This window comes from Dermacentor albipictus, chromosome 5 (assembly GCF_038994185.2).
Source record: "Dermacentor albipictus isolate Rhodes 1998 colony chromosome 5, USDA_Dalb.pri_finalv2, whole genome shotgun sequence".
Taxonomy (NCBI): Eukaryota; Metazoa; Arthropoda; class Arachnida; order Ixodida; family Ixodidae; genus Dermacentor; species Dermacentor albipictus.
In genome coordinates, this window is record NC_091825.1 from 40,447,902 (window position 1) to 40,466,122 (window position 18,221).

General features: G+C 43.5%; 1 protein-coding gene across 7 annotated transcripts in view; it reads left to right on the forward strand.

Annotated features, from left to right (window-relative positions):
• Positions 1-16,781, forward strand: part of LOC135896856 (uncharacterized) — a 162,928-nt gene extending 146,147 nt beyond the window's left edge. For 4 of the 7 annotated variants that reach the window (XM_065425353.1, XM_065425354.1, XM_065425351.1 and 1 more), the window contains exons 2-4: positions 3,674-4,052; positions 11,558-11,875; positions 13,523-16,781. In XM_065425353.1, the coding sequence (XP_065281425.1) occupies positions 4,050-4,052; positions 11,558-11,875; positions 13,523-13,675 (474 nt within the window). In that variant the 5' untranslated portion in view covers positions 3,674-4,049 and the 3' untranslated portion in view covers positions 13,676-16,781. The remainder of the gene's footprint in view (positions 1-3,673; positions 4,053-11,557; positions 11,876-13,522) is intronic. The other 3 variants (XM_065425357.1, XM_065425355.1, XM_065425358.1) reach the window with 1 other exon arrangement.
• Positions 16,782-18,221: the final 1,440 nt, after the last annotated feature.

The window sequence follows — 18,221 nt, forward strand, 5'->3', positions numbered from 1 at the left end:
GTTGAAGGATGGTGGGCAGATTGTTCTTGAGAAACTGGCCACCCTGTATACGCAATGCCTCATGACTTCGAGCATACCGGAATCTTGGAAAAGCGCTAACACAGTGCTAATCCATAAGAAAGGAGATGCCGAAGGCTTGAAAAATTATAGACCGATCAGCTTACTCTCCATTGCCTACAAAGTATTTATTAAGGAAATTGCAAATAGAATCAGGAGCACCTGAGACTGCCGACAACGAAAGGACCAGGCAGGATTCCGTAAAGGCTAAACAACAATACACCATATTCACACTATCAATCAGGGGATAGAGAAATGTGCGGAATATGACCAACCCTTATATATAGCTTTCATTGATTACGAGAAACCGTTTAATTCAGTACAAACCTCAGCAGTCATGAAGGCATTACGGAATCAGGGTGTAGACGAGCCGTATGTAAAAATACTGAAAGATATCTATAGCGGCTCCGCAGCTACCGTAGTCCTCCATAAAGAAAGCAACAAATTCCCAATAAAGAAAGGCGTCAGGCAGGGAGATACGATCTCTCCAATGCTATTCACAGCGTGCTTACAGAAGGTATTCAGAGATCTGGGTTTGGAAGAATTGGGGATAAAAGTTGATGGAGAATATCTTAGTAAGTTTAGATTCGCTGATGATATTGCCTTGCTTAGTAACTCAGAGGACCAAATGCAATGCATGCTCACTGACGTGGAGAGGCAAAGCCGAAGGGTGGGTCTAAAAATTAACCTGCAGAAAACTAAAGTAATGTTTAACAGTCTCGGAAGAGAACAGCAGTTTGCGATAGGTAGCGATGCATTGGAACTGGTAAGGAAATACATCTACTTAGGACAGGTAGTGACTGCGGATTCAGATCATGCAACTGAAATAATCATAAGAAAAGGAAAGGGCTGGGGTGCGTTTGGCAGGCATTCTCAGATCATGAACAGCAGAAAAGTGTATAATAGCTGTGTCTTACCAGTACTCACCTATGGGGCAGAAACCTGGAGGCTTACGAAGAGGGTTCTACCTAAATTGAGGACGACACAACGAGCTTTGGAAAGAAGAATGATAGGTGTAACGTTATGGGATAAGAACAGAGCAGATTGAATGAGGGAACAAACGCAAGTTGATATCTTAGTTGCAATGAAGAAAAATAAATATGCATGGGCAGGACATGTAATGAGGAGGGAAGATAACCGATGTTCATTAAGGGTTACGCACTGGATTCCAAGGGAAGGAAGCGTAGCAGAGGGCGGCAGAAAGTTAGGTGGGTAGATGAGATTAAGAAGTTTGTAGGGGCAACATGGCCATAATTAGTAGATGACCGGGGTAGTTGGAGAAGCATGGGAAAGGCCTCTGCCCTGCAGCGGGCGTAACCAGGCTGATGATGATGATGATTAGTTAGGCAATGCATTACCAAGTGAACGAGCTATTGTTTTTGGGTAGCCGCACCTACGTCCAACGGTTGTGATGCAGCTTTGGTTTTTTATGCGAAGCATATTACGAGAGCTCAACCCAGCTCCTCAGGCGCGGCGGTGTCGCCTTCAATACCACGTGACACCGTCACGTCACGATGGAGGAGAAACGGGGCTCCAACTCGCGCCGTCGCTTGCGGCGTCGCGGCGGTATATAAGCAGCTGCGCTTGCCTCTGCTAGACACTCAGAAGGTGAGATGCCTCCTGGAGACAGCTGCTCGTTGGAATGAGAAGCGAGGGTTGCGGCGTGCTACAGAGACTGATTTTCTAGGTGGCTTTGGCTCAACTCTTGCAAGATGGGCTGGGTGGGAATCGAACCAGGGTCTCCGGAGTGTGAGACGGAGACGCTACCACTGAGCCACGAGTACGATGCTTCAAAGCGGTACAAAAGCGCCTCTAGTGAATGTGGTGTTGCCTTAGCAACGAGCTGTTTCTAAGCCTCAGGAGTGCGTCGCTTGCTCAGGCGCACATGTCGTTGCCGCGCCGAACGCTGCGTTGCTCGACGCTCACCGCGTCCAATGCGGGGCGCGTAGTCGCTGCGCCGTAGCCCATTGTCTTCCACCCCTTGGCGGGTCGACGGGAACGCTGTCGCGTTCCACTCTTGAATGCGAAGCAGAGTAACGCATGAGTTATTTCTTCGTCTAGCCGAACCAAATATAACCAAGCAACAGCAGTTCACCAGGCCAAACAGTGGTTCAAAAACTAAAATAAAGGCTAGTATGCTTCGCATCCTGGGCTTAACCTTAGCTAAGCCACAGCCATTTTTTGTATACTTTTGTCTTTGTGTAGTTCTTTTTCTTTTGTTGGGTTTTTTTCCCCCTCGTTGGTCTGTTCTTCGTGCTTCTCTTAGCAATATCATGTTTTCTTCAGATACTTCTTTAGTTCTTCTGTATAAAATAAGCGCAATCATAAAACCTGGGTTGTTAGTGAGCGCATCTCGATTTCTTGCCTACATCCACGAATGAAAATCCCGCTGTGCACTCGCGGTAATGAATCAATAATTAGCCCAATCAACCACTCTGCTTTGTGAATTCATTATAATACAAGCAGCGAAGCACCTCTCCAGCGTTTGAAGTGCATGGAACACACTTGTTGGCTTCGCGGTGACAAGCTTGCTGGCTTAATTTTTTGTTGAGTACAAATTTGAGAAATCTCTAAAGAAGGCAATCAGGTGCAACGTACAACTGTGTTTAAATTTGGTGAGATATCGTTAGAGTTCAAGCTCTCCAATGTTTTTTTAGAAAAAGAAGAAAACAAATAAACTGTGGCCGTTAAACAATTATTTACAAATTTGCAAATCCAAACGCAGCACATCAAGTGACTAATTGCACTTCTAAGTTTACTGAATGCAAGATGATGAGCAAGAACGATATACCGCTTGGAGCAGTTCATTTCGCGCAAAATCCGAAAAGCTCTAATAAAAATCCAAAACAAATTGTTCATAAACGTGGATCTTATCATCATCCTGCTCACCAAGGAATAGCTTGGCACGGAAGCTCATGGGCCTGCCAGATTAGGCCACTTGTTCAAAAAGCGTTCCCGCACTGTAAACATAACGATTGGCCAGCAATTTCCAGCCTCTGTCACAGATAACATAATAGCACAGACGGTCGAGGAGCAATAAAAGCAAGGGAGTGACAAAAAAGTCTTCCGAATTCATAGTCAGATGTTCATATATGCTGCCGTCTGCTCCGACAATGCGTGATCAAGTTTTAGCTTTTGTTTTCAGCCATCGGAACGCAGTACAAGCCCATTTATAAATGTCATGTGCTTAGTAAGTTAGCATGAAAATACAGTGGGGCCAGCAGACACAAGAAAATAGCATTAAGACAGACCTCTGAGACTCAGTGCAAGTGAAGTTCAACGTACTAGGAAGGTGGGCAGATGTGGAAGTTCCGTGCACCTACATTGTCTGAAATGATTTTTGGCAGAATTTCACCTTGAAAATGGAAAAGGGAACCACAACTTTGACATTAACAGTGATGCTGTTGGAAATGCTTCCGACAGAATGCTTCCTACTAGCATCAGTAGTGGAAATTGAGAAAGATATCGATAGCACTTGGTGCCGCGAAGCCGCTGAGCGTTAAGCCAAGCTTTCGTAACGTGAACGAACTTCTGTCTAATAAAAGACGTCAACTTTTCAACGGTGAACAAGGCGTTGTGAGTTGCCTCGTTAGCGACGTTCATTTTCCTCGCGCAGGTGATCAACGTTGTCACTCAGGAATGATATTCCTTCAAGCGCGTCGAGGACGATGCGTTGCAGGCCACCCAGCTTCCAGACACGGTTACTTGGAATTGAAAGATGGAAGCACACCGACGAGACGGTTTGGACGTGAAGGCTTCCAGGCAACCATGGCTGAACGCTGTCGATAGGCCTTACACGACATACGCAATCGTACAAAACCAACAATCTGCAATGAAACGCCCTCCCGCTTCGAAGGTTGCACCCTCTCGACCGGTCAAGCCATGTGTGCTGCTAGCACCTGATTATACGGAATTACTCTTGCTTCTCGAAAAATATATAACAGCGCAGGAAGCATGCGTCCCTAGCGATGGCGTGAAATAGAACCATCACCATGGTGAGCACTCATACTGATTACATTCATCCTACAGGGGACGTACTTGAACAAGAATAGTCAATGCTTCGCAAAGACAGTTGTGCCTTTGCAGTGCCGACATCTACAACGCTAGAGCTGGAAAACATCATTAACAGCTTCGTACACTTAGTCAAATGCGAATACATATCGATTTTCACTCTTTCTTCTTATGAGTACCCCATCCTGTCCTCAAAGTATTAACAAGGACTTCCAATGCGAGAACGCCGTTGTGCTCAATTGGTTGTCCTTTACTGCGTATGAAAAAGCTGTAGCCGAACAATGACCACAGACATTATTGCGATTGCCTCCTCACATGCAAATGCTTTATACTGCCGGACGCTCACCAGATACATGATGCAAAAATTAACTACAATTCGTAAACGTCGGCTTTTAAATGATTGCCTAAGTTACTAGTGGCATTCCTTCGTTCGCGTGGCCACCATTAAAGACACGACGCCTTTTAGGGCGTTGAGACATTTTTTGTTAAAATAAGCCCTGCTCGGATGTTCTTATGTTCGAGGGGTGCAGGAGTTGGTAGGCGCTTTCCGCGTCGTTTTAAAGCCATTTGTTTTCTTCGAGCGTTTCTCCTCCTTTCGCTAAGATTGGCCACAGGAGATCCTAAACAAAGGTGTCTTCATCTGCATGGTGTATTTCTTTAGAGCATGTCGCTTCATACTAATCGCAACAAGACCTACATTGTTTATGAGAGTAAACGGCCATTGCAAGTTACCGGGAGCAACATGCGGGTTATCTGTCACATATTTACTAAGTGTTCATAATACAATCATAAATAAAAAAATATAAGCCTACTTAGTGCGTGTCTTTCCTTGTATGACGCCATCTTCTGAGAAGCGACTCCACATTTATTGACAACGTAACTTATACCGCGTGTTACCCCCATATTCTCAAACTCTCCTCAGTTCGAAGCACTTTCTCTACTCTATGATGACGATGATGATATATTGGCATTCGCTTGGAAAGGTGGTGGCGAGAAATAGGGAACTACCCTCCTTGAGAACTTTAGGTTCTTCATTCCAACATCTTATATACATCTCCCTAATATTTTTTGGTCTTCCTTAATACTTCTAAATCTATCTTGTACCGTATGCAGATGTCTGCAACCAATCCGGTCGTATCAACCTTTTCCCTGTTTTATTTTCCCAAAGTATATTAACGTCCATTGCTATACCACTGCCCGGGTGATGCTTCCATTCACGTTAAATCCATGTTCTTCTGAAACATGTACGTTACTTAAGGAACTCGCTTGCTGGGTGCATTCGTGTTAGATTAGGATTCCACCCGCCGTGGTTGCTTAGTGGCTATCGTGTTGGGCTGCGAAGCACGAGGTCGCGGGATTGAATCCCGGCCACGGTGGCCACATCTCGGTGGGGGCGAATGTCGAAAACACCTTTGTACTTCGATTTCGGTGCACGTTAAAGTACCCCGGATGGCCGAAATTTCAGGAGTCCCCTACTACGGCGTGCCTCATTATCAGACACTGGTTCTGGCACATAAATCCCCATAATTTTCCATTAGGATTCCACCATGTTAAGTAGAGTGCCACTCCTCTGCTGGCACCCGGCAGACACACCCGGCAGGTCAACGTCCGTATTAAACGCATCGACCTCCTCCTTTCTGTAAAAGATGCTCATAGCCCTGCGCGCAAACCATAGCGACCACAAAGCCATAGTCAGTTTCGTGACAAAAAAGAAGGCGGTAAAGAAGAACAATTCAGTGTGGTTGTGGTATGTTTCAATAAATATAGCTTGTCAACATACAGGGTGTTTCAGCGAACACACTCAGAAGTTTCTAAAGGGGGATTGTGGCAGGTAGCACAATTCTACTTCATGAGCTGGTTACTCGGAGAGGCGGGCATTACTTGCACAAAAAATTGAATTGCATATTCCACTAATTAACAAAAAAAAATCTATATTTAACTTCTTATCTAATCAGCTTATTACCAATACTGCAATTTACAAATACTAACCGTAAAATTCGCATGGGGGATAAACTTGGAACGGATTCTCAGTGTGACAGGATGACGCCAGTTTCGAGATATTAATTCCCGAACTTTGCGGAGAAATGTAATGGCGTTTCAGTTTTTTTTGTGCCTAAACGCATAAAGCACTCTCCATGGTTGCTTAGTGGCTATGGCGTTACGCTGCTGAGCACGAGGTCATGCGATCTAATTCCGGCCACGGTGGCCGCATTTCGATGGGCGCGAAATGCGAAAACACCCATGTGCTGAAATTTAGGTGCACGTTACAGAGCCCCATGTGGTCCTAATTTCAGGAGTATTCTACTACGGTGTGCCTCATAATCGGATCGTTGTTTCTGCACGTAAAACCCTATAAATTAACTTTTCTGCATAAAAAGACGTTTTGTTCAGAAATTAACTCAAACGCCAACACATTTCTCCGCACAGTTAACGAATAAATATCTTGAAACTGGTGTCATCCTGAGAATTCGTTCCAAGTGGATCGCGCTTGCCAACTCCACGGCTAGAATTTGTAAATTTCAGCACGGCCATAAGGTAATTAGTTAGGAAGTTATTTATTGAAAGTTTAGTAATTAATCAATGCGCATTTCAATTTTATGTGCGAGTATTATCCGCCTCTCCGAGTAAACGAACTCATCAACTAGAATACTGCCATCTGCCGCAGGCAATCATCGAAATATTTTAAAAGCTTTGGCTCCAACACGCACTATATGCAGTTCCGCTGGTCACTCATCGTTTATTTTTCAGAGCATTCGTACAACGAGGCGCTTAGAGCTTTCGCCTTAATAAACAGGCGCCTACGAGAGCCCGCGCAACTGCGATGCCTAGAGCAGAAATATTCGGGCTCGCCTTGTTTCATGACCCTGCAGCAGCGCGCCTATCGGTCCTGTACAAAGTGGCGCGACCATCCACTTTGTTCGTTGCACTTCGCTATCTTTTTCTGAGCTGCGACAAGAGATATTGTCAACCTCTGGAAGCACACTGACGCATTTTGATGGTGCGGCCGTGGCTGACGTGACGCATGCGCTGACGTACCGCAGCTAGTTCTGTGGGCCACAGCCGCGGTCAGGCCTGATCTATACCTTGGCTTGCGTTGGAGGATTGCGCAGAACTGAAACAGCGATAGCGACACGCGTGAAACAAAACGAGCGATAATTTGTATGAAGAATTAAGGACGGCCTTGTGCAATGCGTGGCTGTCTACAACGTGAGCGCGTGAACACTACATGGATTGGTGTAGAAATGGTGCATTTCGGCACGCTCATAGGTTGGCTCTACGTTTGCCATGATGGTACGTGTCAATGGGTTACGGCTATCGCTTGCTTGGTTCCCGTTAATTTCTGTCACGGCTTTTTTCTGCTCGTTCCCACGGGGCCTTTGAAAGTCCACCGCTCGAATCACTGAAACTAAAACGCACTACCAAATTCTCGCCATACCTGTACGCTTGCCATGTACACTCTAATTGAGACTCCTCCACGTTGACTTGTAATGGCGTGTGACGTCAGTAGCACAGTGAACCAGGACACCGCTATTCAGCGAATACGCCACAGTTTGCTATAAAAACCGAGCATTCGTTGTCCTAGGTAGATCCTGAGGATGCTCGATTGTTTGCTACGGCACAGGAGATACTGTACCCATGCAGTGGTCAATACACAAATTGAAGGCGTTTGCCAAAGCATGTTTGGCTGAATAGTTCGCGAAGCAGCGAGAGCATCAGGAAGGGTATAATGTGGCTACAAAACGGATCCTATCACGCGAGATAAAATTGTGGAAGTATGAAACAAACACTTATTTAATCTGAAACTCACTGAATAATTTGGACCTCGCTGTGACATTTTATTATCTAAACTATGGTCATTTGGTCTCTGGGACTACTACACAATCGAATTTCTCGCGACTATTAGTAATGCAAAGAAAACTTTTGAGAATAATTCAGAATGTGCCACTCCGGCATTATATGTGGAGCTCTTTAAAAAATTTAAGATGATTAGAGTACAAGACGCGTATGAGTATAAATTGTTGCGTGAATATCGCCTTAACTATGACTCTCATAATTCTTTCTACATGGGCTTAGTAAATCTCCATTCAAAGGAAGTATCATATGCCACAAGAACAACAGAAATATGGAATGGTCCGTATTGTCGCACTGGCTATGGTCGGCAAATGCTCCAAAACAAGCTTCCACGTCTACTAAATGAGTTTAATAAAAAACAAATCGATATACGCGAAGCAAAATTACCTGCCTTGTACACGTTCTTTCTAGCCTAACATTGATCTCTAGAGCTGTTTATGATTGATAATTAATTGTATCCTTTCAATGCCACTATTACTAAGCGTACGTTGTTATGAAATGTTCTGGCATTCAATGCTGAGGTGACGTTACGTATGTTAAGGCATGATGCCCTACGTAGGACAGTAACTAATTATGTGTTTAATTTTATGAGTTTGTCAAAGTTTATGACAATGTTGTGTTTAATATGATGGTTTTGTTAATGTGTACGACCATGTGAACAAAACGTTTGTGCCTCTGCTGTTTGTCTTTGCCAGTATGAGGGCGAAGGACTCCCTCAAGCCATCCTTGAATGGCTTTTCCGTTCGTCTCCGATCAGATGTATCTGTGATAAACCAATAATCAATCAATGAATCAATCAATGTATCAATCAATCAATCAATCAATCAATCAATCAATGTGTGATGTTGAATATGTAGAAACAGCACAGTCGGTTGCTGTGCTGTCTAAAATTAATTGTTGCGACCTGCAGCCATGTAAAAGAGCCCGAGGGATGGTGCAAGAGCACTCCATTTGAATAACATTCGGCCGTTCGTGCTCAGCAAAAGAACGCCTGGCAATTGAGCCACTCTGCCAGTCGCTGTGACGCTTACCGGTAAACTGCAACAAAATATTACGACCATGCAGAAAGCCAGTTCAAGATAATGTAGATATAAATGAGCCTCCATGTGAAATTTCACGTTCAAAATACGAAAAGAGCGAGAATAAGCTCGCAAAATGAGATGTCTTTCATACTGAAAAATGTGCTTCAAGTACTGAAGCTTCTAATAAAAAAGTATGCAATTACCAGCTCTGCGGCTTTGTCAAGGTTCCGTCAGTGCTTTCTACTATTTATTCATGACCAATTTCACCAAAGTGAAATTTCGTTGTAAATGGTCGTTATGCGCAGGAAATGCGTGCGCTTCAAGAATCATTCAGGAATCATGCTGCAGAACTTAAACTTTGCATCTGATCATGGCGTCTACCGTCAGGGTCACTTGGCAAAGGCTGGTAACGATGAGGTCACTGCATGCCATCACACATGCGTAGCACTTTTTACAGCGCGGCTCTCAGGCACGCGTTCCTGCAGCGAGCGTCGGCGTCTCTTGAAAACGGGCGAAAGAACACAGCGAAGTATTAAAGAGCGAACGGGGGCTGCCGCGGGGGCTGAAAGGCAGTGACAGCGTATAGAGGGCGAGGACAAAAGCGGAAAAAGAGGGTATGGCGAAAAAAAGGGAAGAAAATTATAGTGCCCCCCAATACATGGGCTCAGCGGTGATGATGACTACGAGATTGGTGCCTCGTCTGTTCACCGGTGACGCCACCGATGCCATATAAGGAAACAAAGCGCTGCATTAGCGGAGGTCAGCCTGCGGCGGCTGCTGTGAATCGCGGCGACGCGCCACCCACACCCTGCCCCTCTCGATCTCCCGATTAGCGAGGCAGTCACGCCAAACTTCGCTCTGTTTGCAACGTGCCGCACGAGACAGATTGTTCGCGCTAGCCAATATATGGCGAAATGGTAACACGTATAGAGATGCGCTCAATTTTCACATTAAGGAGTATCGTAATTATCGATGAATTTTTCGAACATGCAATGTATAAAAGTTCCTCAGGTATGGCGGCTGAGTGATCAGTTATAGTGTCCTGCCGCCTAGCTGAATATGCCTTGCGGTTGCAGAATAGCTGAGGTGTTCTGCTTTTGAGCACGAGATTGCGCGTTCAATCTTGGCCTAGACGGCCGCATTTGGCTGGGACGTGTAGTACTCGAGGAGTACGAGTAAACGAGCGGTTCTTGGGCACTGAATATTCTGGCTGAGCGGCAAAGAACCGCAAGTGGTCCAAAGCATCGGGAACCTTCCAATACCGCTGCCTTCATAAATAATTTCCAACTTCCAGGGTCTTAAACCTCACAATTTTAAACCTAGCAGAACTACAAGACAAGCTATTTGCTGCACAGGTTTGGTTAGCGACTACTGCTCTACAGCCTCAGTGCACCACTCCATTTGATTCAAATATGAATATGTCACTCAGCAAAAACCTGTGATATTATACATAAGCACTAACGTACGTATGGTTTATGCGCACAAATAATCGACAACAGAAAGAAAAACTTCCGCGACACTAGGGAAACATGTTCATTAGACGGAAAAGGACTACGTGGACACGCAAATCAGAGGAATAAAGATAAAGAATAAGCAAAGCTTACGACGGTCTTACGAGCGAACCTATGGTACACGGTGTAACGAACCTGACTAGAACAATTCGACGGACATCTGCAGCCAAGTTAGCACGAAATGGGCCTTGTGCAGTTAAAGCTATTCAGGAGCCGGTTGAAAGAATTAACTCAAACAGATCAAGGAAAGACTGCGATAAATGTAACGGCGCCACCGCAAGAATGTCATGGTTCGGGTGCCGCCAGAAACATCAAAGCAGAGTTTTTCTTGAATAGCACGATTCGCTGTGCACATGCACCGAAATAACGTGAGAATTCGTCGTTAGTGTGTACGTGGGGCGCGAAACTTCCTATCGTAGTGATTGCTGTCTGTCCTAAAAATGTTTGCTCTCATTTGTAAGACTTTTGCCCAATTCTGACGCACTTCCCTTTCGTCATTTAACTCTGCTGCGTTGACCGACTGGTTTCACTTACCCATATGGACAATGCCTTGTGATCACGGTGAATTTTGCAATATAAATGTTTAAGTCTGGCCAAGACGCTTCAACACTTTAGCTCTATTTCCTATGTGTGGGAAAAAAACCAGGAAGAAACCCCCGTACCTTGCAGCAGCTCTTACAATCCAGGAGCGATAACTGCGTAGCGACGCACGCCGCTAGCCATTTGCACGGCGTGCCAAGCCGCAGAAAGCTGACACGGAGTTATCGCTTTCGGCTTTTCCATTATTCTCCACTGACCCACATTCTTCCTCTAGGTATAAGCAGCTTGTTGGATGTTGAAGGAATGTTAGTTGGCGTTCTAGCTCCAACAAGCCTTCGAAATTCTAATCAGAAAGGTAAACTTGACAAAAACATTACCTTACCTTATGTTGGATGGCTGCTCCTCGTTATTAGGATAGCGTGAGCGCACAGGGTACGGTACGGGACAGAATTTTTCTTAACATTTATTACATGGCTTTGGCGTCATCTTGTTGATCCGTCAATAGAAACATGCTCATAGTTCTTTTTTGTATATTTTACACTGGTTCTAACGTATATTTTGCAGTCACGCACCATGTGCCCCACAGGCGCGGAACGAGTTTCGCCCAAGAAACCAGGTTTTGAGCGGCTGCTTGAGCCACTAGGAGAGGACGCACCTGAGAGCGTCTGCGAGGTCCTTGTGTGTTTCGGCACGTCGCCGGCTAGCCTGCTCGAGCGATTTTCGTCTGCGCTGCGTCGGCGGTGGCCCCACTGGGCCGTGGTTCTCTCCTACGGCGACAAGGCGCTCTACTGCACTGGCCGGAGGGACCCGCGCACCGGCTGCCTCGTTGGCACGGCCACCTGGAGGACGGCCGCGCAGCTCGACGCTATGAACGTCCATAAGGTTCGTGTGATGGACCCAGTAATCAGATTAATGAAAAAAAAGAAAACGATTCAATGAATCACGTGATTAAATTATGTCGAATATTGAGCTGGATTGAAGGCGTAGATGCCATACAAGTTATTGTGTCACCGTTCTATTCAAATAAGCCCACCGCGATCTAAATATGGACAAAAAGTTTTGCCGTTAAGAAGAGGAAACGGGTTTTGTTGCAGGCCATGGTACTCACCTTCCGACGACGACGGAAAGCAAAGGCACTCGCGTACCGACCTTTTCGCGCACGGCAAAGGTCTTACAATGCTTAGCATAATGCGCAGTTCCTCGCGGAAATTGCTCAACTTCGAAGTTGCTTTGTGGCATTAGGTCTAATAAATGAATAATTCTTTCCCTACCACGGGGGAAAATAGGTGTTTTTTGTAGGTTACGCCAGATACTTCTTTCCGAAGGAACTACTGCACTCAATATTTTATGTAATACATAAACAAATGGCACAATGAGTACACTTTTCACACATAAAACTTTTATTAACGAGATGTATGTCATAAAAAGACAAAAATTGCCAAAATTAGGACTGCGAGAAAAGTTTCCAAAGACACGGCGGTATCCACTAATAAAGAATGTAACAAAAATTATGAGATATAAAAAATCTATTGCCGTCTGATTAGCACTATCTCCAAAAAAAATTAAATTATTCATTGGACAGGTATCCCACTACAAAAATTTAAGTGCAAGTACTACAGTTTGGTGTGCCAGACTGCGGCCGTCGATGTTCCGGGCCGGCTTGGGTCGTCGTCGGTCTCAGAGTCAAAGTCTGACGTAAAGACAGCATTCTCAGACTCGCTGCTGCTCGACCCGTGGATACAGTCAGCCACAAACGAAGCGGAATTGCGAGATCTGCGATCTTTCGAAGCGCGCGGGCCTCTCCCGGCGGCCGCGATTTTTGCTTTTTGCTTTGGCGATCGCGAAACTTCGGAGTGCGTTCGAAAATTAACGCATAAGGGGGAAAAAGCGAACTGCTTAGAAAACAAAAGAATAGTCCCCCTTCAGGACCAATAGCGCAGTGTGTCAGTGAGTGGCTCGGAAAGTCTTGAAGCCAGCGTTTCAAATCATAGTTAACGGGCTAACGATGCCGAATAGGCACGGTACGGAAAGAGTTAACGAACTGACAATAAATAACAATGGACTCATTAAGGTTCAAAGAAATTGCGTATAGTATTTTATTTCTGTTGCGAAAACAAGATTTGACTTAAATGATGTGATTACCTCTCGTATAACATACATAACATGATGATGTGGCTATGAATAAGATTGGTCTATATCCTGCGCAGTGGCAAAAGCATCGAGTTTTCGAATGCCACTAACACCGCAAGGACAAGGGGAGCCGACGGTTCCGTATATAATGCCTAACCAAGCCTCAAAAATCGTAAATGAGCAAAGAAATTAAGGCGACGCTTTGCAGCCTACTTACCAGGCCTATTGAAGAACGAGGCCGCGTGTCTGGGTGTTGCACACTCTTAATGCAGGTGTTTACCAGAACTTTTTACTATACTTGCCATACTGATAATCACAAAACGACTCTCGATAAAACTGTTTGTGAAAATGTCGATGAAACTTTGCAATGAGATGACCTTGAAATTCTATCACGTGCAGATGTCCCTGGGCGAGCACACTGTGTTGCCGCAGCAGCTTTGTGACGCCATGACCGGGCTGTGTGAGGACGGCAAGTACCGGGTGGTGCACAACGACAGCCAAGCTTGGGCTATCAGGCTCCTGAACCGTCTCAGCTTGGATATACCGGACTAGCTGCAGTTTTATGTAGCTCACGTCACACCTGTCTATTGTCCATTGTTCAGTATACGCCCTAACAGATCCATCTATGCATCACTTTCTTTGCCCAGCCACTCGCCATGACAATGACTACGTTTAAGTCATGTATTAACACTAGAAACACTGTGTGCGAAACGTCTGTAAAAGCATTGGACTATACTTATTCCTATAATAGGTTTCTGTTGTATTGTTCACCATGTTGTGTTTACTTTTCTAGAGAATCACAATAGTATGGGAGTGTTTGGATCATTTTAACATCATCTCACAATCATGTACGTGGCCGTGCACATTTTACATAGCGAATCAGATTCGTGGGGTTAATCAACAGGGATTTCCAAAATATGTCATTATTTTCGCATGAATGTTTTACCGTCATTACGGAGCAATTTATTTTTTTTTCTCGCGTGATGTCACTTACCACTTACCTTGTTATTTAGGCAACAATACAATTGTTCGCATGCATGCGACTACCGGTAGTTTAGTATAGAATGTATGAATGGTTACTTCAAAAAACTAATACGCAACAATATTGTTATAAATAATGGCGGCCTAATTCGGAGGTCATGTGCTCTTGTTCTGATGCTTGTCAGTGGAAGTAACTTTAGATTGAATATTGCAATTTTGAGGGAATATTTAATACTGTTCCCTTAACTAGAAAACGTAAACATTGCGCAACATCTTGCGAAAATTTCACCACGTTTGATGATTGAAGTTGGCGCTTGTTGTACACTAGTTGTATTGATGCCATTTCCTTAGCACTGATCAGAAATCTCAAAAATAAATTCCTCCTAGAGTTAGACCCGTTTGACAGATGCAAGCAATTTTCTTGAGGATGATAAATAAACGATGCTTCCAAATCAAAGTGCAGCTTTGCTCTACCAACTTACAAAAATGTGATGTAATACAATAACCTTCCTTCCAATCACTCTTTTTTCATTTTTATTTTTCGTCGTATTTAAGCGACACACAAGGTCACTAACATAGCAAGCACTAGAGACGTTAAATTATATATAAAAATACCCCCATGAAACGTTCTTTCAAAGCTGTGATATGATTTTTGAACAGAAGTTAATCGCCACTCTTGCATACTGAAATAACAACATAATGATGCTGCTAATAGTTAGGCCTATTTCGTTGTGTAAAAAGTGCGCCCGAAGCTCGACCTTATTGCTGAAGGGTTTGTTATTTTATAACTGGTATTTACATTCTAAACAACAATACTGAGCGAGTTGCAACACTCCTAAGTATAAGATCAGGCGTAGAAAGACAGACAAAACAAAACAAAGCTCACCGCGGAATTGCCGACCAACATGTCAAACATCGTACGGTGGTAGAAGGAAATCAAATTCAAGAACACAACTTTACGTATGGTTGCTTACGAGCGAGAAAGGGAATATGTTGCTCATGAGCTAATGTGTTAGATAAGACAGATAAGACAGCAGTTGCACGAGAAGTGTGTCTTCAGGAGTATAATTGAAGCTTCCATTTAGTATCGATGTTGCAGGCCGCCAGAAGAAGTCAGCTTTCGGTGTGGAAGTTTCCGAAGACTACCTGACTTTCCTTAGGTTGTGAGCTCACGATTGTACAATTCAAGGTTAGATGCCATACTATTGCTGAATGAACTTTCTGCTTTACTAAAAGAATTTGTGGCTAAAGTTCATCGTTACTACATAGAAATTCACGCACATGCATGCATATAAAGAGACTCCACAAAGATCTTACAAATTTACAAGTGTAAGTTAAAATCTGGGGTGTACGCTTTCTGTATTACAATATTGTTACTAACTATAGCCTGCCATGCATTTTTTCCTGATTGAGCGCCAGCACTAAAAGCAAGTTTGATATTATATACACTAGCTAGTTTTCACAAGTATATCAGATACAAATTATAATGAAGATGTCACGTAAGCTAAACTCGTTTTAGCATCGATGTTTTTTCTGCTGTTTTTAACGAGCATGAAGACGTAATGTACGTATTTAGGCAATCAGGGTCAACAATGATGACAAAAAGAGAGAAACCTGCTTCACTGATAATCATAGTTTGCGAACATTACCTAGTAGGAGAACAGTCGAGACAAGACAAGGGAATTGTGTTTGTTTTTTCAGCATAGTAATGATTGGTAATTTTCTGCAATGGTTTGCATTACCCTTGCAATATTACATGCACGTTTGGCTGTATAAGCTTCGGTGTTGAAATATTTTGTTTTTATACTTGAGCAGGACCACAAGCACTCCAGGCTTTTCCTCCTTTCATGTGACCTCTGTAGTAACACGCATCAACCTCGCTCTTGAAAGCAAATTCAGGTGCTATATCAATACAGACAAATCTGTTTAAATTCACATCGTGTAATAGAGGAAGCGCCAACCTTATAACCGATCAAAATTCCTTAGAGATATCAAAAGAAACTGTCGTTCTAGCACACAAACGTTGTTTTAAAATACGTACATGGACCACCAGGTATGGGTCACCACGGAATACGTTTCATTATTTAGAAAAAAGTTATTTATATCCTCGCTCCAAATAGCAGTCCTTTTCAACTGTAGCGAACCATCCTAAGAGAAAAAAATAGATTATTCACCTCCATGATCAAGGCCAATTATCCACCATGATTTTTTTTATGATGGATCAAGGACAACTGAACTTGCAACGCACCAGCGGTCAACAAATATGAGCGAAGACACAGTAATTTGCAACTGCTGTGGGAGCAACATATCCGCATATATTTTATTTTGAAGCAACAACCGGAAAAATAATTCACCCATTTTAGGTTTTGCCAAGAAAGCTTTCTTCTGACGATAAACATGTGTACTAATGATCAGCACGTTGACTTTGTCTCCATTAAAGCATTTCCAGATGCTTTGTTCCCATTTCGTTCTTGCCGAGCAACATGCCAGCATGTCTTAAGTCCCTTTCAACTCTATGGTGTTCGCGTACTTGATGACTTATTTAAAACGTGTTCCTATTTAGAGTAACTTACTGCATCCGTTATTGTAATGTGTGTGTGTGTGCCAGATCATCATACTGTCCATGGGTGTTATGTACATAGTTTCTTGCGCAATAAAATTCACCCGAAATTCTCGACTCTGCTTGCACAGTACATGAAACTATGGATGTGGGGGCCAGGAAATGGAGCGTAAAGATTGGGAAAAAGATGTTTTTTTCTTCGTATTTTTTTGTAATACGGAGAAAGTCTCAACAAATATTAAAATTTACGCATACCTTTGTGCTTCACAATTTCTGCTGTGCCGCGTGAAGTTCTAGAAGCGGCGGCGACAACAAGAAAACGGCAGCACATTCTTCAAATGTTTAGATTATATATATTCGAGCAGTTTCCTTTTGAAAGCGTGGTGGAGCTTCAAGAGGAAGCTTTAGGCCGGGTGCTCGTAACTAAATACATGTAAAAGGAGAATTAGTTTTTCTCGGCAACCACTTTACCAAATTTGACGAGGTTTGTTGCATTTAGAAGAAAAGCCTGAAATATAGTGACTGTTCGTTTTGAATTTTAGGCCTTCAAGTTTTATAAAAATTGACAAAATTGAAAATTTTCAAAGAACGAAACCCTCAAGTTTACAACTCTGTAACTCAGCGATAAAAAATGATAATACTATTCCGTTAATTTCATCTAATAATGCTTCTAAAGCAGACAAAATTGATATTGGTACGTGAAGCTGAAGCCGAATACTATTTACAATTTATTTACGGGGAAGCTCACGGAGGCCAAAATGGTGACGCTATCTCAAGCCGGCACACACGTCGTCTTCGTCCTCCTCAGTGCAGCCACACTGTGGCGGCTGTTCCGTAGCATCATGTCAGACATGAATGTGAAAAGATTTAGTTCTATGCAAATACAGCGTTTGCAGAACCCTCGTAAACAGCGTAACAAATATCATACTTGTCCGCGTTGAATGGTTTAATGGATACCGTTTACAAAATCGCGATATCTGTTTTTGATGCAGAGCTATTAATTTGTAAACTTCGTGCTTCTATTGTTTTCGAACTTTCAAAATTTTAAAAATCTTCTATACAATATCCAAACCGTAAATCGAAATTCCGCTTCCAACAATCACTAGAATTTAACTTTCCCTCTAAATTGCAACATATTTCATTAAAATTAGTCCAGGGGTTACCTCAGAAAAACATTTTTGTGTTTTACATGTATTTAAATAGGCCGCGTCAGAGTTGAGCTTGAACTAAAGCTTCCACTTCAGGACGATGCCCAGGTGTTGACGAACGAAAGCCGTCTGGGACTCCTGCAAGCACGTGGGACTGCAGACGGGGTGGCAAGGCCTTCGAACTAATCAGCAAATAGCACCTATAGCTCTTAGGCTGCTGAAGATGTCTTTGCCATCAGCCAGTAGACAATGAAACTGGTTTTTGTTTAAAACTTTCTCACAAGTAAACGTCTACTCATCCACGTATACTTAAATTTAATGTGGAAGCAGCCACGATCGTTTCTAGTAAGAGTGCGTGTCGAGCGAGAGTGACTCGGACACTGAATAACCTTCTTCTCACTTTTGTGAT